The 26,767-nt window shown below is 41.3% G+C and overlaps 1 protein-coding gene across 4 annotated transcripts in view; it reads left to right on the top strand.

Annotated features, from left to right (window-relative positions):
- Window positions 1–26,767, top strand: part of LOC125458219 (long-chain-fatty-acid--CoA ligase 6-like) — a 153,400-nt gene that overhangs the window by 41,524 nt on the left and 85,109 nt on the right. For 3 of the 4 annotated variants that reach the window (XM_048543272.2, XM_048543271.2, XM_048543275.2), the window contains exon 2: window positions 20,108–20,328. In XM_048543272.2, the coding sequence (XP_048399229.1) occupies window positions 20,108–20,328 (221 nt within the window). Of the gene's footprint in view, window positions 1–6,078; window positions 6,325–20,107; window positions 20,329–26,767 lie in introns of those variants that run through there. The other variant, XM_048543274.2, reaches the window with a different exon arrangement.

Raw genomic sequence — 26,767 nt, forward strand, 5'->3', positions numbered from 1 at the left:
CCTCCCACTTTTCTTTGCGTAAACAAATATACCTCTAACTTTTCCAATCCTGACGAACAACATTGTAGTGTTTGATATTTCTGTGTTTACTTTGTGTGAATCTTTTTACTAGTGAAAATCATTTGATATTTCCTCTTGATTTAGTGTGGGTGTGGATTCAGAAAAGTAAACAAACTATTGATATTCTTTTTTGACGTTCCAGAGCTGAATCCTCAATAGTCAATGTAACGAGAGTTACCATTGACCAGAAACTGATCTGGGGGAGCAATTTTAAATAAATGGCTACATGGGCAGGTTGGACGCTCGGAATTGTGTGGTAAGGATTTTGCCTCTAGATTCTTTGATACCTGTACACCATCAGCAAGGTATAAACCAGGACAGAGTGACACAATCTCCATTTTCTTTGATTACTGAAGCTCCAATAACACTCAAACTTACCATCCTCCAGGACAAGGCAGCCATTTTGACACCACACCTAACACCTCCAATATTCATTTGCTCCACTGATGCAGAGTGAGTACAGTTACAAACCCGTGACAGCAGAAATATGGGAATACACTGTTTTGTATATTCTCCTCCAAGGAACTGTAAGCCACTACTTCATTGATGCCGAGACAAAATCTTGTGCCTCCCTTCCTAACAGCACGAGGGGTGTACCAACACCCGAAGAACTACAGTGATTGAAGAAGGCAGCTCATCATCTTCTCCATGACAGTTAGGGATTAAATGTTGTTTTATATATCAATACACCGTGAAGAAATTTTAAAATAAACATCCTATTCCCTTAAGCCCCCCAAGACACCAATCCCAATGTCAGGCATCTCTCTAAGGACTGGGACGTCCTTCTGCAACTTAAGAGGTTGCGGTGTTGCCCGAAAGCAATTAATGCAGCTCCCAGGATCAAATCAATGTGATGCAGAACATGGGATCACCACTCCTGACTTTTTAGTGCAATACTGTGTTTTTGTTTCAAAATAAAAGCCCCTCACATGTCCCCAGGGTATGTCCTGTACTATTGGCAACTGCGCAGCTTCAAGGGAACCTTGCAGACCCCATGAAGTCTCATGACTTCAGGTCAAACATTGACAAGGAATGTTCCTGCTGATTACCCACATGAAACACATCTCTGCTGATGAATCAGTATTCCTCCATTTTGAATAACACTTGGAGGAAGCACTGAGGGTGACCAATAAGCAGACAGCCCACACAGAATGGGTCTCAGCAGCACCACTACTGACTGAGCTGGTTGAATTGCAAAGAACGTAACTGCTAGACTGGGTGTGCAGCAGGTAGTGACAAAATCACCAAGAGGAAGAACAAATCTGCCTGCCACAGATACAGCCGTCCATGACCGTTTCAGTGACCAGGCTTTGTGGAGATACAAAGCTGTCTTCACATTGAGACTGTCCTCCATCTTGCTATGTGGCACTAACACCATGTTAAATGGGACAGATTTCAAACTGATACAGCAACTCAAGACTGGACATGTATGAGGTGGCTGTGGGCCATTGGCAGCAGAAGGATTGTAATCAATCACAATCTGTAACCTTTGTAGCCCAGCATAACTCCAACACAGCTATTCCCTTCAAGCCGAGGGATCAATCCTGCTTCAGATAGGGCTGTAGAATGCATTGCCTGAAGCAGCACTATGTAAGAGGTGCCAACCTAGTGAAGCTACAGAACAGGACTACTTGTATCGCAAGTAGCCATGATAGAACTAAGTGATCCCACAACCATCTTCAATCTAAGGTTTCAGTTCTGCCAGATCCAGGTGTGAAAGGTCGAGAAATATTGCACAATTCACTGGAGGAGGAAGAGGCTTCACAAATATCCTGACCCTCAGTTAAGGCAGCACCCGGCACATTGGTACAAAAGACCAGGCTGAAGCGTTTTTGCTAGAATAACAACACATTCAGTTGCTGTGATGATGTATTTCAGCAACACTTTTATTGTGACCTTTCATTTCAACAATGTTTACATTGTGGCATCTGTGAAGTTGCAAATGAGTGTACACTGCTTCACTAAACATTTGTTCTAAAGAATGTTTCTTATTGAAGGTGAATGAAAACTGCGTTGTATCATTGAAGTATGTCATACAGTAATTGTCACTGTCCATTTTGCTAAGCGTCATCATTCAGTACAGAAAAAAAATTGAGGTAGTGTGGAGAAAGTGGAAGAAAGGTCAACATTGCAGTTTCCCATTTTAGCACACACTGAAAAAGAGGAAGAGGCAAAGAAACAGCCAAATGTACGTAGTTTGGATATCAAGTTTAATGAACAATGAGCATTTATTTTCTGATATCTATTAAATTGTAGAAATTAAAACACCATTCATATTTACAACAAATTTATGACAAAAATGTCCATTTTGGTAGATTGCTTTATTAGAATTATTTAAAACAAGTGCTTTCCTGTGTATGATGTAATGGATAAAGTTATTGAATGGATTTTATTGCATGTTGTAGGTCAACAGGCATAGAGGTGGGATCATAACAACATTTAATGTTATGCTTTGGGCACAATTCCCAACTCCTGAACCCTTGTTGCAGTTTTACCAGTGGTAGTATTAACACTAGAAGGCCCATCTACTTTAAAGACAATTGAGCAGCCCCATAAAGACTTTTAAAGGCTGTTTATGGTTGCCACTAGGATTTAACCCACACCTGATGCAAGGGTAGCATCTTTAACCACTCTGCTGATGGCCGTTGTGGAGTGGTGAGCATCATTTATAGATTCTCTGTCTGCTGGAGTTATTTCCATCTTGCTATTTCCACATCCTACTCCCCACCCCCATGTCAAGTTCTCCACTGCTTTCCATCGAATCATGGAACGCAAGTTGCTGAATATTTGATTGGCTAAGCAATCTCCTATTAGGAGATTGACTGAGACTCAGATTCAGACTTCTACATCACTGAAGTGCTAGAGCAGGGAGACATCTCCTATACCTTCACCTGTAAAACCTAGACCCATGTTATAGAAGTCAAATTTTTATAATACTCTAATCAGCAAAAAAGGATTCTCAAGTATAAACCTTCAAAACTGAACTTGCGTTATAGCTTGAGATGTAACCATTACCGCCAATTAAATTGAAAATAGATCGGAATGCTGTGGTTGGTTTCTTTGCTGAGCTGGTTCCTTCGTTCGCAGACGTTTCATTCCCCTGCTGGGTAACATCATCAGTGTAGCCTCTGGTGAAGCACTGTTGTGTTTTCCCGCTTGCTATATAAAGGAGGCCTGGTTCTCCACCAAGAAGGTCATCAATAAACACCTAGAATTAGACCCTATCTATACACCACTGCAAGGAAAAACTGGAAACGAGGTAATCAACTTCAACAGACTCCAAAGTTTAACAATAACAATTCATTGGAGGCTGCACTGATGATGATGTGCAACAGGGTAATGAAGCGGCTGCAAACTAATGAACGAGCTCGGCGAGCAAACCAACCACAACCTGAGCTGCAAATCTTCTCAAGAATATGAGATCAGAATGGAAAGCATTGTACATCAAGCCAGCTTCACCAGGATTTCAGAAAAAGGTAATGGTGTGCATCTCCTAACATCATTTACAAAAGTGGAATTATTTTGTGATTTGTAAGGAAACAACTTCTGTAATAAATCTCTGTTTAAATTGATTCATTAAAAAGAGGCAAATTAAATTCATGAGTATTAATTTTAAGGATGTGCCACCCAGTCGCAAAGCTGGCCATTTAAGGTATGGAGACCACATCACACTGATCTTGCCACAAGTCATGTTGGAGGAAGTGTACTGAGCATAACTCGGATGCTTGAGGAAAGACAAGTATAAGTGGGCTAAAATAAAAGTCTCAATATGCTAATTACAATATGTCAAAGACCTGTTACGGAAGTTGGAAAATAAGAGTAGGAATATCCCATTTGGCCCATTGAGCCCAGTCTGCCATGATCTTGATCCTTTACTCCCCCATATCCATTGGCACCTTTCACCTTCCAGAAAGATGACATTGCCTGCATAGCCTTCCCTGATAGTGAATTCCACAGGTTCATCAGCCTCTGGGTGAAGAAATTTCTCTGCCTCAACCTGAAATAAACTACCACATACCTTTGGACCATGACTTCTCTTTCTCGACTCCCCCAGATACGGGGAAACATCATCCCTATATTCAGTGTACCTCAGCTCTGTTGGAATGATATATTTCAAGGATTTCCTCACTTTTTTTCTTCTAAACTTACTGAATACAGTTGACTCAATCTCTCCTCCGTACAGCAAACCTTCTATTCCAGGAATTGGTCTGGTGAACCTCCACTGTGCTCCGTCTATGGCAAATACTTCTTTTCTTGGACAGAGAGATCAAAGCTGCACGCAGTGGTCTCGACATGGCCCTTTACAGCTGCAGTACGATTTTCTTATTCCTGTGTTCTGACCCTATTGCTGTGAAGGCCAGCATATCATATGCATTCCTCAGTGTTTGCTGCATCTGTATGTTTACTTTATGACTGATGCGCAAGGACACCCTTTGTATTTCAACTTTTCCATTACATTTAAAACTTAAGTCATACACTGCCACTCTGTTTTTCTATATGAAGCAACAATTTCATATTTATCCATGATACACTACATCTCCCATGTATTTTGCCCACTCACTCAACTTGTCCAAATCGTCCTAAAACCTCTTTACATCCCCTGCATCACTGTCACTTCCTCCTATTTTTGTGTTGTAAGCAAACTTGCAAATATTATGTTTCATTCCTGTGTATAAACGTTGACGCATGTTATGAATGGCTGGGTCCAAGTGCTGATTCCTGCAGCACCCACTTGTCAGTGCCTCCTGCTCTGAAAATGGCTCATTCATTCTTATTCTCTTTCCTGTATGCTAAACAACTTCCAGTGCATGCCAGGATACAAGCACCAAGCCCGTGAAATGTAATCTTGCATAATAACCTTTGGGTGGGACAATATCAAAAGCTTTCTGTAAATCTAAACCCGTCACATTTACTCTTCCCTCATCTATTCTAATAGTTACATCCTCAGACTACATTTAATTTGTCCAGTACAATTTCCCTTTCGTAAATCCATGTTGACTTAGAGTAATCCATTGGTATTTTTCAAGTGTCTTGTTATCATATCCTTTAAAATGAAGACCAGCGCTGTCCCTTTTGCTGAGCCTGTAATTCCCTGTTTTCTCCATCCTTTTGTTTTGACAGTGAGGTTACATTTTGCCACTCTCCAATTTGCTGTGACTGTTCCAGAGTCTAGAGAGTCTTGGAAGATGACAACCAGCACACCTGCTGTTTCAGATGAAAACTGAAAGAACTGCAGATTTTGTAAATGAGAAACAAAAACAGGAAATTGCTGGAAAAGTTCAGCATGTCTGGCAGCATCTGTGAATAAAGTTAGAATTTAGGGTCCAGTGAACCTGTTATTTCCACAGTCACCTCCCTTAGAACATTAGGATGTAAATTACCAAGACCTGGAAATTTATCAGTGTGGAGCTGGAGGAACACAGCAGGCCAGGCAGCATCAGAGGAGCAGGAAAGCTGACATTTTGGGTAGGGACCCTCCTTCAGACCCGCAACGTCAGCTTTCCTGCTCCTCTGATGCTGCCTGGCCTGCTGTGTTCCTCCAGCTCCACGCTGTGTTATCTCTGACTCCAGCATCTGCAGTTCATGCTATCTCTGGAAATTTATCAGTCTTCATTCCCATTGATTTCTCCAGAAATTTGTTTTCGCTAATATTGATTTCAGCCAGTTCTTCCTTCCCTAAAGGCCCTTGCTTCCCTAGCATTGTGGGCAACGTTTTGTCTTGTCTTGGGAGAAAGGAACAAGGTAGTTTAATTGCTGTGTCGTTTATTTGCTCATCGTATTGTCATTTGAGATCCATGTGCTTTCAAATCTAAAAGGCAAACATTAAAGTTCTGTGCCGGTTTCTAATACAGTATTTTAAAACACATTGTGGTGTATGAGAGGAACTGAGCCTTTTCCATACTTCAACGCAACCAGGGAGGCAGAGCCGTCTTAGTCAGCTGCTCCAGTCAGCAGCCTACTGCTAATCAGATGGAAAGTTTACTGTCGGGCATAAGGCTGACTATCTGAGAGTGGGTGGTTCCGCTGTCTTGTAACTGGATGAATCCAGTAGTGTGAGGCAGTGGACTGTGTATTCTTGGGATTTACAAAGCGGCGTCTTGGCACAAAGCCATTTTTTTTCCCGGAAAGAAGCGTGCAGTTGATTCGAGTATTGTAATTTAGGTCCTTCCACAAGTATAAAAGAGATTTTCAGTTCCACAGCAGCTTGTGTCAAATGGAAAGTGCTCAAAGTTGCTGCTGCACCCAGGATGCTGAATGGTTGAGGTACGATTTTTAAAGCAGTTAATATTTGGTTAATAAAAATGTTTGCATGCTGTTAATGGATCCTGTCTTTTTTTTGTTTTTGTTTCCTTTAGATCTGTATTTTTTTACAACTTCTAACTATGGAACCTGTGGGAAAAAAGTTTAATACTTAAAAGTAGTCATTAGTACAGAAAAAGAATTTTTTTTCATTGTATTACCACGCAATACTTGCATATCAGAAAATGTCTACTTTGGAAGTGGGGAGAGACTGATCTTATTTTGATGAAACCCCCTTTTTTTCCAAAGGGTTAACTAATCTTTTCAATGCTTTCCCCTGCAATACGACACATTCTGGCTGTGTGGAAGGTGGACAGTCTGTTCTCTGATCTTTGCCAACGTTGCTGTGAAACCAACCAAGTGGCTGTCTTTCAAATTCTCCCTTTCTCCGTTTGATAAAGTACCCAATATTTTGTTGACAGTGACTGCTTCACAAGAAGTACTGAGTGCAGCAGTTTACCGTGTGTAGAATTGCGGATTAAGCCGTGTTTCACCATCGTGTGGCACAGTAGATCGGCTCTTTAGCAGTCTGCATTATTGATGAGTAAAATTGTTTTCACATGCATACTGTATCCATAATTAAGAAAAAAAATGCCTTGAATCATTAAGAAATATCTTTACAGTTCTGGGTTAAAATCTGTCTGAAGTGCGTGCATAAACGAAAAGGACTCGGGCACTATCAATATGCAGAATACCAAACAGTTGATGGGCTTTGTAAGGTCCATTCATAATGTTACTCTCCAGGAGACAGCAGGAAGCAGTTTAGCCTCATTCATAAGAATGCTTTGCTGTGAAAGCTTGCATATACTGTTGCTGCTTAACTAAGTGTGCAAAAAAAACTATTCGTAGAAGACCGGTATTACACAATGTATAAAATATGAAATGTGGAGGAAGAGAAAAAATAATTTGCCCTTGAAAATGTAATTTACTTAAGTCAAATAGGTCACCTTCATCAGTTAAAAGAGGTTGCTTCAGATGACTACAAGTGAGTTCTAATTGGGTCTGTTTCCCCCCGGGGGTCTTTTTGAATGTTGACAGAGAATTTGGCTTGATAGAGTGAAAGACCTTTCCACTAGTCAGGGAAAAGATGTGAATGAGTTTCCAATCCATCGTGATGATTGTGTCTGTAGATGGTGTTTGTTTTTGTGTCAATTTTGAACATAGTTTGAGCCCCGACCTTCATGTTCCCTTTTTAGGGGGAGGTGATGGCCCAGTGGTATTATTGCTGGACTGTAAATCCAGAGACCCAGGGAATGTTCTGGGCACCTGGATTTGAAACCCACCATGTCAGATGGTAGAATTTATAAATATCTGGAATTAAGAGTCTAATGATGATCATGAATCCATTGTTGACAGTTGGAAAAACCCAGCTGGTTCACTAATGTCCTTTAGGGAAGGAAATTGCCATCCTTACCTGGTCTGGCCCGCATGTAACTCCAGACCCACAGCAATGTGGTTGACTCTTAACTGCCCTCTGGGCAGTAAATGCTGGCTTAGCTAGCGACACTGTCATCCTGTGAATGAGTAAAAAAAGTCTTGCTCTTTTGTTCATTTTCTCTTACCTTGCACTGTTCCCCTTCCCCTGTCACCCTCATCATTTATAGTTCATTGAAATGATTTGATGGTAAGGATGTTACAGATTGTTGCCAGAGTTTTGGTCAGGAGCACACATATGCTTGGTGCATTGTCTCAGAAACCATCAGCTCCTGTGTATGATGGTAATTTTGAGAGATTTTGGATCTCGTATGTGGGTGAAGTTGTATCTGGGTGCATGTGTAAGGTGAGAGGTGTAATGCATTGAACCACAAACAAGTTGTGATTAGTGTTTTCTTATTACTGCAGTCTTAAATAAAGTTCGCTGTGTTTTTGTCTCATGCATTTCAATGTGACATCATGGCTTTTTGGAAAAACTAAGATGTCATCAATTAAGCTGAGTAATGATGTTTGAATATCGCATATCTGAGTAATGTTAGTTCATTATACATTCAAGGTATAAAATATCTGGATTTTATATTTTAAAAAATAGATGCAGTTCATTTTTATTGCGAATGCACCTTATCTGAAAAAAGCTTGCTTGCTAGCTGACAAGAGTGAATATAATGAAGTAGCATTCAATAAAATTAACCTGGAAATTTCCCCAACTACAACCTAACCTGAAATGCATTAAATTCTGTAACCATTCTGCTGATTTCAAGTTTTATGCCTGAAGTTTCCAACAATCTTCCTGTTTCTTACCTAATGTGCTGTCATGGTGACAGAGGTAACAATGTAACCAGGTTCCAGATGCATTCACTACAGACATTATTACTGTCTTGGCGCTTTCATCCAATGAAGTTGCCAGGCTGCTTGGTTGTCCTAAATCCAGTTTTGGTTCAACAGTATTTCCCTTTCCAGCACAAAACCACCAGACCCCCTTGAACATAGCGAAATTGGTAAGGTCAAAGCCTTTTGACTGTGCAGCAATTTCCAACTGCACCCCTCTTTCTTTCCAATCTTTCAAGCTAACATAAACCATTTATAACTTAAATTTCTCATTTGATGCTGAGCTTCCAATCCCAGATGATCTCTACTGCAAAGATTCCAGTCTCTGCTAGTCTTCTGCTGAAATAATATGCTTCCCTAAGATTGAGGATGTAATCCTCTATCGAGAGGAATAAAAAAACTGCGGATGCTGGAATCCAAGGTAGACAAACAGGAGGCTGAAAGAAACGCAACAACCCAGGCAGCATCTGGGGGGAAAGGAGAAATCAACGTTTCAGGACTGGCTGTGCGGGTAGGGTGAGCTGCAGATAAAATAGACGGAGCTCCAGTGGTTGGTAGCTGGCAGTGAGGCCAGAAGGTGGATTGGAAGGAAGGAGGCGGGGATTGAAAGGAAGCCGGGTAATGGGTGGTGGCGTTATTTGAAATTAGTGAACTCAGTGTTCAGTCCTTCAGGTTGTAAGGTGCCCATGTGGAAGATAAGGTGCTGTTCCTCAAATTTGCACTGGGGGAGGCCGAGGATGGACATATTGGGGGTTTGGGGGTGGGGAGGGAGTTGAAATGGGCAGTGACTGGAAGGTTAGGCTGGCCATTATGGCCTATGTGCAGATGCTTGGCAAAATGGTCACCAAGTCTACATTTGGCCTCACCAATGCAGAGAACACATCGGGAGCACCAAATGCAGTGACTCCCACATCTACCTAGACTGCGCCTCCTCCCTCCCTATATCCTGCAAAAACTCCATCGCGTTTTCCCAATAATTCGGTCTCCGTCAAATCTGCTCTGACGTGGAGACATTGTACTCCCAAGCATTCCAGGTGTCCTCCTACTTCAAACAACACTCGTTTCCCCTCTCTGTCATCCAGACAGTCCTCCACTGTGCCTACTTCATTCCCCGCTCCTCAGCTGTAAACCTCAACCCCTAAACTTATTAATGAGAGGGCCCCGCACGTCCTTACTTTCTACCGCACCAGCTCCACATCCAACGTATCATCCTCAAACACTTCCGCCAACTCCAATTAGATCCCACTAGCCAGATCATCTTCCACACCCCACCCCTCTCTGCCTTTCTCAAGGACCATTGCCTTGACCACTCCTTAGTTCATGCCACATTCCCCACCAACCACTCCAACCCGCCCAATACTTTCCTCTGTAACCGTAAAAGATGCAACACGCACCACCTCCCTCACCTCCATCCAGGGCCCTAAACCATCTTTCCAGGTGAGACAGAGCTTCACCTGCCTTTCTTCCAACCAAGTCTATTGCATCTGGTGCTCCTGATGTGGTCTTCTCTACATTGGTCAGATGCAGAGCACGTGACTGTTTTGCCAAACATCTTTGCCTGGGCCGAAACAGCTAGTCTAACCTCCTAGTCACCACTGATTTAAAATCCCTACCTCCACTTCCCTCCTGCCTCTGAAATGTCCATCCTTGGCCTCCTCCAGTGTCGCAGCGATTCAGAACACAACTTTGAGGAACAACACCTTATTTTCTGTCTGGGCACCCTTTAGACCAGAGGACTCAACATTGAGTTCTCTAATTTCAAAGAACCTTCCCACCCATCCCCTGGTTCCCCTTCCAGCCCCAACTCCTCCCTTCCATTCCACCTTTTGGCCTTCCCTTCCACCTACCAACCAGATTCATCACTCTCATCGACCAACCAAGTCTACCAGCAATATCCACCTATCACCACCACCATTCTGCTATTGTCCTCCACTGCCTCACACCCACTCTTTATCTGCAGCTCCCCCTACCCCCACATCCAGTCCTGAAGAAGGGTAACACCCAAAACATTGACTTCTTCTACTCCAGATGCTGCTTGGCTTGCTGTGTTTTTCCAGCCTTGTGTTGGTAATCGTCTATAGACCTGTTTTCTGTTGACCATCTTCAATTAGCCTGATGTCATCCAACGTTTATGAAAATAGATGGAAAGCCATCCAAATCATCAATAATCTCGGAAGGTGCACAGTGCATGGAATCAATTCCTTTTAAACATAACAACATTTCAACTCATTTACCCAACACTCTTTCGCATTTGGTGTAGAATGTCCAAAAAAAGGTTCAAATTAGAGATAGGAGGAACTGCTGATACTGGAGTCTGAGATAACAAGGTGTAGAGTTGGATGAACACAGCAGGCCAAGCAGCATCAGAGAAGCAGGAAGCCTGATATTTCGGGCCTGGATCCAAATTAAGCATGGCTTATACTAAATGCCCCGATGTACAGAGTAGGCCTTTGAGGATTTTTAAAATCATTTTAAAAAAATGACACCACACCATGCTTTTGCTTCTTATTGTGCCTAAAAGTCTAATTGTAATTTGAATAGAGTGTGCGAGCGAACATTACTGACACATACTTGTGTACAAGATTGTGTAACTTGAAATAAAGGCTATTATTATGTAAATACATTGGAAAGGCTGATTAATCGACAGTCATTAAAAGTTGTGAGAATTTAAACATACTGCCCAAAATGCCACATATTTGATTTGCACCTATGTTTTCCAGCCATTATCTTCTTTATAATTTTCACATAATAATAACATTGACAGAAGTAAGTGCTGAGCATTGTAAAACCATTTTCATGTTTCTTCTATGGTGTCAGAATCCTGTAATCCCATGTCAACTACTCCAGAAGACAAATGCTGAAATAAACATTTTGGCTAACATTTCATGATCCTCCTCACTACCAGCATTTTAATGAACACACATTTCCTATACAAGATATGGTTATCTCAAATCCAAGGACAGTCAGTGCTGAATTTAGTGGTGGGTTTGTATGGTATTTCAGAATTGTGAATGTTCTTAGACATATTGAAGGCAAAGCAATATGCAGTGTTTTGACCAGAAATTGAAGTGAACCATCCATATAAATAGTCTCATGACAAAAATAAGTAAAAGGCTGAGAATTTTGCAGGGAGTGACTTGCCTCCTGTCTCTACATTTCTATCAGGCACAAGTCAGCTCTCTTATGAAGGGTCTAGGCCCAAAACGTCAGCTTCTGTGTTCCTGAGATGCTGCTTGGCCTGCTGTGTTCATCCAGCTTCACACTTTATTATCACAAGTCAGAAATGTGATGGATCACCCACCACTGGCCTGAATGAGTGCAATTCCAACAACAGTCAACAACTTAACACATCCGGAGCAAAGCAATCCACTTGATTAATTCCCATCCACCTATCCATTTCCATGCACTCTTCAACACTGAGCTAAAGTGGAAGCAGTGTGTACCAGCAACAGATATATTGCCATAGCCCACCAAGGCACCTTCAATAGCTCCTTACAAAACCTGTAAGGAAAAAGACAGATGTATGAGAACACCACCTGCAAGTTCCCTTCTAAGCTGCATACCAACTTGACTTGAGATTCTTTTGTTACTCTTACACCGTTGCTGTGTCGGTCACATCCTAGTGCTCCTTTCCCAACAGCACTGTGAGTGATAATGGGAACTGCAGATGCTGGAGAATCCACAATAACAAAGCGTGGAGCTGGATGAACACAGCAGGCCAAACAGCATCTCAGGAGCACAAAAGCTGACATTTCGGGCCGAGACCCTTCATCAGATTCTGATGAAGGGTCTAGGCCCAAAACGTCAGCTTTTATGCTCCTGAGATGCTGCTTGGCCTGCTGTGTTCATCCAGCTCCACACTTTGTTATCTAGCACTGTGAGTGTGCCACACTACAATTTCATGGGTGAGTAACTCTGCTCTGGGTAGAAGCTGGGGGCTCTAAAGTGAATTTCTCACTTCCTCACTCTTCAATTCCTGTCCAGCATCTACAAAGCAAATAATTCAGGACTGTGATCTAACACTTTCTACTTGCTAGGAAGATTGTAGCTGCAACAACACTAAGCTCAGCATCATCCAGCCACAGTGGCCTGCTTAATCGGCACCCCATCAAATTCACACTATCCAATACTGATGCATAGTGGTCGCAATGTCTACCATCTCACTGCAGGAAATCATCAAGGCTCCTTTGACAGCATGTAACAATCCCACAAGCTTTATGACCTAGAATTTAGTTCCTCTTCTCTATCATTCCTGCTTAGTTGGCTGAGCCTGTAGCAGTGACATTTATTAATGTCTTACATATAAACTGTTTCAGTTAAAATTCAGTAATAGCTCCTAATATATTCATTTTGTTTGTCTTCACATGACTAGTGACCAGCTGATGGTCATATCAAAGAAGTCACATCCCGGAGTGAAACCTGGCTTGATGGATCATACATTTTATTTATGAAGTTTTGATGCAATCGTGGTCAGTTACTAACCATGTTCACACAAGGTCGCCCACGTTCTTCAACAGGCGACTGCAAGCTTATTACGCAGAAGGAGAAAAACCACAAAGCTATACATATGACAATTTAGAAAGATCTTAATATTAGCAGAAAAGACAATTAGTCAAATCCCTAACTGATCTCATTCTAACTCTGATTCTTGAATACTTCCTTTCAGTCCTGACATCCTGGATTTCTTTTCACTTCCCATAGCCTGGAGATTTCTACTAACTAAAAGCTCTATCTAGAGATTTCTGTGAACAGACCTGGTTTTCTGTTCTTCTGAACTCAGCCTACTACTAACCCTGACCATCTCTTTCTGTCTAGGTCATAAAAGTTAGCATTATAAACATTCAGTTAAGTCCCCAGATATTTGATTGATTGAGGGATTTAACTAAACTGCTTTCTTCAAAGGTGTGTCTTTAGTTCACTGCTTCGAATGACTTTCTGACTTCCTTGGGGAAAAAAAACAAGCCAATCACTTTCACACAACTGAAACGAAAATCAGTTTTATGACTACTCAAAAGTCCAATTTTATAAATGATGATACCAATCATAAACATTTATTATATCCGACAAGTTATGTACTTGTATCTCATTCCATTGGTAGTTTCACCTGGAACAAATTGTTAACTTGTTACCTGATATTTAGCATGAGAGACAGCAGTCCACATGAAAAATGGCTGACCAGAAATGATTCCTTCTTGCCCTCTTTCATAAGTATAACGGAAGGGTCGTAAATATAAATCTGGCAAAGCAACTGACACCAATTAGCTCTGTCCTTTCCTTCCACCTAATGTTGATTAAAAATATCATTTTTGGTTTAGTGACAGTTCATCAGCATCCGAACTCAGGCAGTGAGCAGTTCATACCCAGGCTTTCCAAGGGGCAGGAGCAAATTACTGCAGCTTTTGGAATTTGTATTGAAAACAACAAATGCTGGAGACACAGCCGGTTGAATAGAGAGAGACAGAGAGAGCAAGCTAACACTTCAAATCTGAAAAAGAGTTGTCTGGACTCAATGTTAGCTTGCTGTCTCTCCATAGATATTGTCTGGCCCTCTGTGATCTGCAGCATTTGTTGTTTTCAGTTCTTTCTGAAGAGGAGTACTTCTTCCAGCAACTATGATTCATGGATAATGGATTATAAAATCAGCGAGTAAAATTCTTTTCCTTCTCAGTTGAAGTGGTAGTTGGACAATTCAAGGAAACTTTGAAAACAAATTTGTGCCCAAAGGCCATCCATATATTATGAGGGGTCTTGATGGAAGATTTTAATTTGGACAAGTTTATTTTGAGTAGAAATTAAATAAAGCTAAAGTGTTGAAATTTTGTAATCACTGATATTGTTGTGGGAAATGGAAGTGTAACATTTATTTATTTAGTACAATTCAAGCAGTCATTTTTTTATTTTTACGCAATTGTCTCTAGGAATAAATACAGAAAAATGAATCTCTTCTTTCAGCAGGAGTTGGCTATTTTATTGTGATCACTTCATTTCAATTCTTCAGCACCTTGAGCTTGGGTTTGGCTGCACAGATCCTGAGCTCACTAAAATTACATTGACCAAGCCAATCTTCATGCATTGTAGTTAATCTGATCTGGTCCTGATTGAGTAGTTGTTGATTTGAAGGTATATAATATTATTAGTGGTACTATTTGGAATATGCGTTCTAAAGTGGAGTTGATTTTGGTTTAATTTTCTGGGCCAGCTGTGTTATGTTTGACAAGTGACTCATTTTGAACAATGAGTTAAAAAATGGTATTTACAAGAAGTCAAGATTTAAACTAAATGGCTAGCAAGCTATCTAGAGAGATAATTGATAAGGTGTTTTGTGATTTGAGTTTAATGACTCAGAGAGACTGAGGGAGCAAAAAGGCCAGAAAGAGAATCATGCAGGGAAGAAGGGACGACAGCGGAAATGCACATGTGAGAAGACTCCAAGCAGTCATAGCTGGGAGAGGTCCTGAGAAGAAAGTTTCAGAAGCAGAGGCAGTGGAGGTGTCAGAGGAAAGCATCCTTCAAGGCTGTTGAAGATATGAGTTTAGGGAACCCATATAATAATGGAGCTGAGTTAGCAGCTTGTTTTTAAAAGGGCCTTGAGGAGAGGCATTAACTAAAGAAAAGAACACTGAGTGAATGTACAGAAATCTGCTGAAAGAAAACAGCTGCTCAGCCAACTGAGCAAGAAACTTCATCAAAATAATGAAAATTCAATCCTGAGGTTCGAATACCTTTTTAAAGTGTAATTCTGCGATAAAAGGGATGAATCTTACTTTTCTGACATTTGTAATGAGATATTTTCAATTGCTCTTGCTCAGTGTATTATAGTTCATATTTTACTTCTGTGAAAAACAACTGCTTTCTTCTCTTCAGTAACTGAGCTCTGCACGTAAACAAAAGGAAAAATGAAATTGATTTGTTTCTTGAGCCAGGTTTTACTCCATTCTGATTTATCCAGTATTGCTACTAGTTGGGATCATAACAAAGTGGGATCAAAAATCCTTGAATGGAAGGGCGATCTTTTAAAAATGAGTACTTGTTTATATTGCACAAACAGGAATTACTGCTGAGTATTTGCATAAATTCAAATTCTACCATGATTTTGACTGCTTAACTCATTTTAGAGTTTAAATGGGGAGAAATCTGAAATTGCTGAAGCATTGCTAAAATTGCCAAAGATTCAGTTAGAAATTTTAAAAAAAAACATGAATTAGAGGAAAAACCTAAATGGAGAACAGGAGGAGAAAATAAAATATAAAGGAAGTGGAAGGAGAGGCACTGAGAACATAAAAATGGAAAGGGTAAGAGAAGGGAGGTAAAAGGGGGAACTGATGTGACTTTGACATAGCATGGTGCTGATCAGCGACATGTTTGCTCCCTTCAATAACTAGTTCTCCCACCTTCATAAGTTGTGCATCTCCTCGCTCTCTTGTTCTGTCAACACTACAAAACAATGCACAGAGGCTAGCATCCTAAAACTGACCACTGAAGACTGTCTGCTCTAAAAAAAAATGCAAGTTGCACCACGGCAGGAGATCTGTAAGTCGGTGCTGAAATCCATGAGCGTAGAATAAGAAATCAATTTGACGTAGGCATGACATAGTGGACTGCTCTGTGTGCAAAGTGTGTGAGCGCTAAGAAAGCTAGCTAAGAGCAGTAAGTTGCATCCAGTGCCGATGCGCGTGTAGCCCTGCGTGTAAAGTGACCTGGCACAAGCACTCAAGTCGCAGATACTCCCGAGCTCCAATTTGAAACTTTGAAAGACTGAAGTGGTGTATGGGTTAGTCTGAGAAGAGACATGATAATGTTGTGAGGATGGTGGTTTGCCAGTGCCAAGTTGTGCAGACAACAGGGTGAAGGAGCATGGCAGCTATGGAACAAGGTAGGGGCGTTGTTCTGGCGTTAGTTGGATAATGGCTGGGACAAGCAAACTGTAGCTGCATCTGACTTGCATGTTGGGGGTTTGCCTCTTGTGGAACATGAGGAGAATTGGAAGTGGCATATAGATGAGGTGAGTTAGAGTATTAATGAAATGAAACTGCATGGAACGTTGGCAATCACTGCTCAAAAAAATGAGGTTCTGAAGCCATCGTTTAAAGGTTAAGGGGAAAATAACAACCTCTTTCAGTGCCAACTTTCTGATTTCTCTTTTCTCTCACACAGTATTTTCCTAATTCACTGACTAATGTCAGTGTCATTGGGACACTGTGAAATAACAGTGCTGGAAAGCTGCGTACTACTGAGATCAGTATTCTGCATGATAGTGGGTCAATTTAAAGAGTTTGTTGGAACACTCCAAGAAAAAGACACTAATCACTGTTTAGGTAAAGTAGCGATCTAGCTGCAGCACACTAAGAATAGAGGCAGCACAGTCTAAGGAACAGCCTCTCAGCAGCACAGGACAGAATTCTTACTCCAACACCTCATGCCACCCAAACACATGAGGACTCCTCAAGTAAGGATTCCATCAGTTTAGACAGATCAGACCAGTTTCTACCCAGATTTTTAGATACAGGTTACATTCCTAGTGAAATAATTTTCAATATATTTTCATTTTCCTCATTTTGACAATATCCCAGTTGTGGTGAGTGAGGAGGCCTCTAGACACAATTTGGTTTTTTGACATCTCAGTGCATTGACGTAACTAGACAGATATTCATTTAATCAATGAAGAGGGAAGAGTAAGATTTTGTGTAAATTTTCTAAGTGTTGTATAAAACCTGCAATCTTTCCCGTAGGTAGAAAAATGATTCAAGACATCCAGTGTGTTATAATGAAGTAATGCATTATGTTTCAAATGCAAAAGGATGATTGTGGTGAGCCATTAAGATGTTATGTTATGATAAATGTGCCTGGCTCAGGAAGACAGAAGGAAACTGTGTTCTAATATCTAAATGACATCCTATAGTGAATGTAGATTTCAGAAAGTTTTAAATGAACGTGCTGGATTTTACAGTCCGTCAGCTGTGTGTGTGTGTGTGTGTGTGTGTGTGTGTGCGCATGGAGTTGAGAAGATGGAGTGCAAAGGGCATTTGGAGGATGAAAAACTTTATGGGAAGCATTCCTACTGCTTTTTTGCCTGTCCCTACTGCAAATATACCACCGGCATGGAAATGCATGGGCTGCCCATCTGCCTATGGGCAAATTGTTATATTAGGTGACCAGTTATTGTGCACTCAAGGCCCTCATCCTTCTGCCACTGGGATTTAACCAGCAAATAAGTGTCCCATGCCAACTATTTGATCTGGCATCTCATTGTGTGGGGAATGACTTTTCTCTTTATGGTGGGAAGATGGGAGTTGCTGGTGTCCCTTCCCTGAAAGTCTGTCTGGATTCCTCCAGCCCTGTCAACCCTTCCCTGGAATATGGGCCAATGATTCACACTGTAACTACTCGCCTTTCATTCCAGCTCCTTTATGGCTGAGTACTGGATGCAGTCTGAGCAGTGGCCAGTATTCCTGGTGACAGTGCTGCGATTGTAGAGCTGCAGACCATTTGATTGGCCAGCAACTCTCAGAGGCAAGACATTCTGCCCAGATAAGTGGGCAAGTTTCACCTTCAGTTAATTTAACATAGTGTTAAAGATGTTGGAGTGGTGATGGATTCACCCATGACCTTTTGGGCTGGGAGATTGGGACTGGCATGCCTTAAATACAGTCTGTCCGTTCAGTTTCATTCCCCATGCATTCTGGTGACCATATCTGACATTTGCTAATGTGAGTATGAAATTGAATTTTGTGATATGCCTCAGGACCAATAGGGGATGACGACATCATTTTTGTTCGACTTTTCTCATACTTAAGAGCTAAAATTCGAAGCACCTTGAAGCCAACAGCAAAAGTCCCACCAGCCTGTGACATTTTCTGTAACCCCATGCCCTTGTATGGTGCAACTTGCCTTATTACCATTCACTGGATGAGCTAAACAAATACTGTGACGAGATGATCCACTCAGTGGGTGGGAACTCTGCAGCAAGTATCACCCAAAGCTTTTTCTCCATCTGTGATGTACAAATAAAAAATCTGATGGAATAAACTCTACTTGCCTCAGTTAAATGAAGCTTGTATAATACTCAAGAAGTTCAATACCATCCAAGATTAAATACCCTACATGACTGGCACCTACTTAAACATTCACTCCCTTCACTATCAGTACACAATGGCATGCTATCTGCAAGATGTACTGCAACAACTGCTAAGTCTCCTTTTTGGAGCACCTTCCAAACTTGCAGCCTTAACCACGTGGAAGCAAAAGGATGCAGAAACATGAGACACCACATCCACATGTTTACCTCCTAGTTAGGACACCAGTCTATTTAGAACAACAGCACTTTTTCTTCTTTGTTGCTGGGTTAAAATACCAGAACTTCCTTTCTAAGCACATTATGGGTATAGTGACAGCACACTGACTGTTGCGTTCAAGAAGAAAACTCACCATCACCTCTGTAAGGGCATTTAAGGTTGGGGCAACAGATGCTGGCCTTGCCACCAATGTTTGCTTACTTGGAAAGATTTTAAAAAAAGATCTGCTGACAAAGTTGGCAATTCCTACCCAAGTCCAATACCTCACTGAATTTTCCCCAGTTATACTCTCTTCCTTCTTCCATCGGGCAGAAGATCCAAAAGTTTGAAACACATAGCAACAGATTTAAGAACAGCTGTATTCTGCAGGCTGTTCTATTGCCCTGATGTACTCATGTAAGGTATGACTTGTCTGATTAGCAAGCAGTACAATACATTTTACAGTATATGTACCTGCAACAATAATAAATCAAGTCCAATCCCTTAATTTGTTAAGCACTGTCACTCTGCATGCCAGCTCTAATTGTAGAGTGCAGCTACAACACACTGTGCTCTTGCTTTGCTTTGAAAGCTATGTCAAAAAGTGCATTAGATTGAATAATCTTTTTGTTGGTTCTGAGGTATTTCACAAATTTCACTGTCATGTCAGAGATGGTCACCAGAATGCACGGGGAATAAAACCATAATGTCAGTCTGGATTAGAAGATCATTTATCAGTTGTGTGATAAAATATTAAATCTGAAAATGTTAATTATTTTCACTTCATAAAATGATTTCCCCAGGAACTTTCATAGGTGCTACAGTAAATGAGAATTGCTGAATCAATGACATTCACCATGTTGCAGCTTTTCTCCCCAAACAACCATGTAAGGAAACGGGTGAAGCAATAGCTTATTATACAAAGTTTGTTTTTGATGTAAATTCCCAATGTTTAGTTGAATATTTATCCATTTTCCAATACCAATGTTGTTGGCTAATAAATGACAAGAACCATTATAGCACAGTAACACAGTGATAAACAAACATTTCTTTCAGTGCATGGCTGACGCAGTATATTACATTATTGTACTGAACAGTGCCCAAAGGACCCGCTGGATACTTCAGACATTCTCCCAATGCATACCTTGACTTTCTTCTCCCCCAGTTAAATTTTTGGAAGGTAACCTTACTGATTGTTGCTTTTCTTTTCTTAGAATTATTTAGCTCACTCATTGAGAAGATGCAAGCAAAGGAAATCTTGAGGAATCTGCAGCTACTGGAATTAGATGAATTCAGCCAGTTTTTCCGCACAATTCCCCCACCAACACTGATGGGCATTGCTTCGTTTGCAGCTATTATAGCGTACTGGCTAACTACCAGACCCAAACCCCTGAAGCCACCCTGTGACCTTTCAATGCAGTCAGTGGAAATTGAGGTAAGTCCTCTGCAAGTCATATGGCATCAACAGAATTGTTAATACACAGAATTTACTAGCTTGCTTAACTGTACATTTGAGGCCAAACATCTATTGTAATAGGTTTTCTTCTGATCACTACATTCAGTTTGGAAGCCCTCCTAAGATTGACTCCTGGCTCTTTCCTCTTCCTCATCTACAAGCTGCCTACAGACGGCCAGGAAAATTTAAACTGTTAACTACATAGTTTCACTCCTGGGTAGATATTGAATAGACTTCATGCTTACCTTACCTCACACATTCCAACTGTACCTCACCCAGACCACTTATACTGTCCCGGCTCAGACCCAACCTAACACCACTATGAAAGTCAAACTCTCAGAGCTGACCCCTGTATTATGATACAACATCCACATGCACAATGCTGGTACTGTACTTTTCCACTCTACCAATTTTCTCAATCTTTTCATTGTTGATGTTTTTGTAATTTTGTAGTTACATTAAATTTGTCAGTATGAGTCAAGATAGCTTGAGATAAACAAATAATATATTATCATATAAGAGTAAGTGTTTGGAAGATTGTCTAATTCCCTTTTGTCTTTGCAGCAACAGGAAGTAGAGGGTTAGTGGCTTAGATGTTTATAAACAGACAGGTGGAGCATGTTAGACAAAGACAAGAAGTTTAAGTTAGGCAATTATGAATAACACATAGGAGCAGAAGTCGGCTGTTTCGCCAGTCAAGCAATCTGGTCCCAGATTCTCCATAAAGAGAAACAACCTGTTTGCATGTACTATGTTGAAAGTTTCAATGAGGTCGCCTCTCATTTTTCTGAACTCCAATGAATATAGGTCAAACTTACTCAGCCTCTCCTCATAAGAAAACCCTACTATGCTTGTGATCAACCTAATGAATCATCTCTGGACTGTCAAAGTTCATAACCTTACATGTCATTTCATCTGCAAAGTTTTTTGCCCACTCATTTAACCTGCCTATATCCCTTTGTAATGTCTCCTGCCTCCCACAATTCATTAACCGATCCCTTTGGCACTTTACTCGTTGCAGATTAACATCTTGAAAATGACCCCCTTATCCCAACTCTCTATCTTCAATTAGGTAGCCAATTGTCCTAATCATATTATCTAACCCAACAGCATGGGCTGTTACTAAATAGCTTTATATGCTGTACTTTGCCCATTTGGAAATCAAAGTATATTACATTTCCTGGTTCCCCTTTATCTATCCTGCTTGCTACCTCCTCAGAGAATTCTAATCAATTGTTAGGCATGATTTATCCCTTTAAGAAGCTTGGTTATGTTATGCATTTGGAAATGCTCTGCTGTTACAACTTTATGATAGACTCTTAACATTTTTCCACTGAGAGGTGTTAAGCTAACTGGCCTATAACTATCTCTTTTACATTTTTGTCCCTTTTTTAAATAAGGATAAGACCTTGGCAATTTTCCAATCATCCTGAACTTTGCCAAAACCTAAGGCTTCTTAGAAGATTATTGCCAATGTATCCACTATCTCTGTTGCAACATTACTTTTTAAAAAATCTGAACTCCGCATTCTATTGTGGTTTCATCACTTGCTTCGAACATCTTTTACTTCGTGATTATTTATTAAATCTGCCTTATTACACATTACCAGTTCCAAAATAGCCTGATATTGGTTGGATCTACAGCATATGAACCCATATTTACTGCTGATGAGGCAGCTGTTAACCCAACATCGAGGATAGTTATATATGGGAGACATTACATAATGCCTATTCCATCAAACTCTGAAGGAATTCCCTGTGAAACAGCCTTTTTCTTCCATTGGGCAACTCCCCTGCTTGTGGAACCCTCCAGAAGCTTCCATTTTAAATCTGACTTCAGAGAGTGTGATTAAAATGAATTGAAAAATCACTGAGGAAATTTTGACTAACTGCTGAGTAAATATTTAACAGACCCTTGCTTATTTCTCCTTGCCCAGCCTGGACATAACCCCCCCACCCCCACACCAACCCCTTTCACAAAATTGGACCCAAACACCTCAGAGCAGACACCTACCTTCCCTTGCCTCCCACAGATTTGATTTCTTCCATGAACCACAATCCACCTGAAATGTAGCATCAAGTACTTTTGCCATTGAAGTTCGTCAAGCTCCGCATTTACCATGGATGTGTGTCACCCTGGATCCCCTTGGTATCCAGCATTGCCCACTTGTTGCAACACCAACACACCACCTGTCCTGCCATCATGATCATATTACTTAATTACAGTAGTTTTCCTGCTGCTTCTTATTTTGAAGAGGGAAAAATGTTAGAGACCTAAATGCAAAGACTTTTTATTTTAAAGATTTGAAGCAACCACCAATCTTCCCACTAATCAGCAGCTCCATTTGCTTTTGGATCATGTTGTGGTATGTGATCTCACTCCAGTACAGGTCTTAGTGGAGGTAGGCTGCTCAGTCCGAGTCTGTTATCCATTCTCACTCACCTCTCACTCTGGAGACTCCTTGCAGTAGACTTTACCTAAAGCACTTTGTTTCCCACTCTTCATTGATTTCCCATTTTTCCCTGATTCCCAGATATTCTCACTTGACCTCAGACTTACTTAGTTGAAGTCTCCCTCAAATTGTTTGTGTTCTTTGCTTGGGTGCAGTTTACTTTAATCAGTTAAGATATCCAATCTCCCATTCAACTGTGCTGTGCAATTGGCATAAAATTAAGCAGCGCGTACATGTTTATGTATAAATGAAGTATTTTCATGAGGTTGGGCCTGGTAATCCAAAAATATTTACATCACCTGTCCAGAGGAAAGAAATAACATTTTAATGGCCAATATTGTGTTTGCATCAGTCATGCAGACACTTTTTTTGTTTATTGTTGCTTAGAGGGCTTGAGTGTTGAAGGGTTGTAGGAAATAGATTGATTTCAAGTTTTTGTAGAAGTACCTGCCATTGTTTCTTTGAAAGAGGTAATAGAAAGTTTGTCATAGACAGTGGCTGTTTTCTTTCAAATAAAGCTTCTTGAATGGAACACAGCAGCTGATGATAACGACTAGCCATGTTGTAGATCCCTGGTGGGAAAGTTTTGAATATTGACATAAGAAGTTGAGACAGACAAACAGGAGGCTGGAAGAAACACTGCAAACCAGGCAGCATCTGGAGGAAGGGAGAAGTCAACAGTTAGGGTATTACCCTTCTTCAAGACTGGCTGTGGGGGTAGAGGGAGCTGCAGATAAAAGGGGAGTGGGAGAAGTGGCTAGCGGAATGGTAGTGAGAGCTGGGCACTGGTAGTAGGTACAACCTGGTTGGTTGATGGGAGGGATGAATCCGGTTGGCAGCTGGAAGGGAGGGTCAGTATGTAGAAGGGAGGAGGTGGAAGAGAGCCAGGGGATGGGTGGAAGGTTATTTGAAATTACAGAACTCAATGTTGAGTCCACCAGGCTGTAGGGTGTCCAGGCGGAAGATAAGGTGTTGTTCCTCAAATTTGTGTTCTGAATCGTTATGGTACGGAGGTGACTGAGGGTGGACATGTCGGAGGGGAAATGCTCGGTGGGGGGTTTGTGGTCACGAGTTGAACTGGACAGTGACTGAGAGGTTAGGGTAGCTGCTATGGACCAAGCAAAGATACTCAGCAAAATGATCACCTAGTCTACGTTTGGTTTCACCGATGTAGAGAAGACCACATCAGGAGCACCGGATACAATAGACTAAGTTGGAGGAGATGTGGGTGAAGCTCTGTCTCACTTGGAAGAACTGTTTAAGGCCCTGAATGGAGGGGAGGGAGGTGGTCTGTGGGCAGTTGTTCATTGACTTTGCGAACAACTTCCAACCTGCCCTCAAATTCACTTGGTTTATCTCAGACACATCCCTCCCCTTTCTTGACCTCTCCGTTTCCATTTCTAGTGACCGTTTACAGGTAGACATTTACTATAAGATCACAGACTCTCCATAGCCACCTAGATTACACCTCCTCCCACCCTCTATCCTGCAAAAACTCCATCCTGTTTTCCCAATTCCTCCATCTCTGTCGCATCTGCGCTGATGAGGAGACGTTCCACTCCCAAGCTTCCTGGATGTCTTCCTATTTCAAACAACATTCTTTTCCTCACTGTGTCATCCAGACAGCCCTGCACTGTGCCTCCTCCATTCCCCATTCCACAGCTCTTAACCATCCCTTCCCACCAAGATAATAAAGATAGCGCCCCTGTGTTCTCACTTTCCACTCCTCCAGCCTTCACATCTAACGTATAATCCTCAAAGACATCTGCCAACTCCAATTAGACCACACCACCCGGAATATCTTCCATTACCCACCCCTGTCTGCCTTCCACATGGACCATTCCCTTCGCCACTCCTTAGTTTGGACCACACTCTGCACTAACCACTCTGGTCCGCCCAGGGCCTTCCCCTGTAACCATAAAAGATGCAACACCCGTCCACACACCACCTCCCTCACCTCCATTCAGTGCCCTAAACAGTCCTTCCAGGTGAGACAGAGCTTCACCTGCATCTCCTCCAACCCAGTCTATTGCCTCTGGTGCTCCTGATGTGGTCTCCTCTTGGTGAGACCAAACATGGACAAGGTGACCTTTTCGCTGAGCATCTCTGCCTGGCCTGTAACAGCCAACCTAACCTCCCAGCCACAACCCCTTTCAACTTGCTGCCCCACTCCCCCTCCAACACATCAATCCTTGGCCTCCTCCAGTGTCACAGTGACTCGGAACACAAATTTGAGGAACAGCACCTTATATTCCACTTGCACACCCTACAGCCCGGAAGACTCAACATTGAGTTCTCTAATTTCAAATAACCTTCCCACTCATTCCCCACTTAGCCTTCCAGCCCCACTTCCTCCCTTCCATTCACCTATCCGCCCTCCCTTTCAGCCACCAACCGGATTCATCCCTGTCATCGACCAACCAAGATGTACTTAATACCAGTGTCCAACAATCACCATCATTCTGATACCCCTCTCCTCGTCTTTTGTTATCTGCGGCTCCCCCTACTCACACATCCAGTCCTGAAGAAGGGTAATACCTGAAACGTTGACTGTTCCTTCCCTCCAGATGCTGTTTGGCTTGCTGTGTTTTTCCAGCCTCCTGTTTGTCTACCTTGTATTCCAGCATCTACAGTATTTTTTGCCACTAACTTAAAACATTGAGTTGGGGGATTTATCTGTGTCTGTCTGTCTTTCAGTCTGTCTGTCTGTCTCTCTCTCACCTTTTGTGACTAGCAAAAGTATTTTCATTTTATGCTGTGACCAGCAGATTAGTGGAACAAGTGACGATGCATTCCTCCAACAGAAGACAGTACATCGTCAGTCCAAGACTCTGGAACAGTCTATACTTTATCCGTTTGCCTTCAAGAATTTTCCATCGGCCAATGTTTCTTCTCAGTAAACCAAACTCTGTCATGAAATTTGCTTGGCTTTGATGGGAGTGTGTGTACACATGTCTAAGGGATATTCAGAGGGGTATGCTTTTATGCTTCTTTATTAATGCTGTCCATGCTGACAAGTTATTTCATCTTTTTTGAACAAGTCTTGATTTGATATAATTGTTATGTTAAGAAAGCTGATGATGGATCATGTTTCGAGTCTGATACACGAGTTATTTTAATTGGACAGCTTGGTCCCTGGAAAAGTACTTTGTTGTGGACTGTAGAGGAGTAAGATTGCAGTCAAGTTGCACCCCTCCAACCTCTGTCATAACAGTTGCCTGCATCTCTGAAAGTTACTTGTGAAAAGACATGAATAGAGAAATAGCAGGCAGGATGAAAACAAATAGAAATCACAACTAAAACAAATTTAAAATACACATCCATTAAGGGAAGACAGGATTTATTAGGAAGAAAAAGAGGGTAAATGGGCTTAGGTCTTGAGGAAAGTGAATCTCTTTCGTTATGTCCATGTTTTAACATAGAACAGTCTCTCTTGAACTTGAAGTACTGATTTTATAGATTGCCATGAGACTATCTGCTTTTAAGATTTGTGTGATTGAGCTTTCCAATGAGAGGAATTAATCAACACTGTTTATAAAAATAAACCTTCTGAAATGGCCATGAAGAAGTGTTACATCAAAACAATAATTTATCAGCTAGAATAAACAAAAACTTTGTAATAACATTTTTAATTGAGTTCACATTCAAGATCACCAGCTGACCTATTTTTGGTCTTGTCACGTGAGCTAATTTCTCCAACTGCCAGTAATTCTTGGAATGGAAACTCCACATCTGCAAAGCGCACCAAAGTCAATCACTCCCTGAGAAGTATGAAAGACCCCACATCCCTTCATTAATATGGCATCAATGACAATAACCTGACAATTCACGATTGGAGATGGGTTGTTAAAAGGCTAATAACTTAAGCAATGAGGCTATGCTTTAAGATTAATTAACTTCTGCATGGCACACTAGCAAATCATGCTACATTTAGGACATGCAGCCATGTTTGAATTACTGGCAGTT

This window comes from Stegostoma tigrinum, chromosome 13 (assembly GCF_030684315.1).
Source record: "Stegostoma tigrinum isolate sSteTig4 chromosome 13, sSteTig4.hap1, whole genome shotgun sequence".
NCBI lineage: Eukaryota > Metazoa > Chordata > Chondrichthyes > Orectolobiformes > Stegostomatidae > Stegostoma > Stegostoma tigrinum.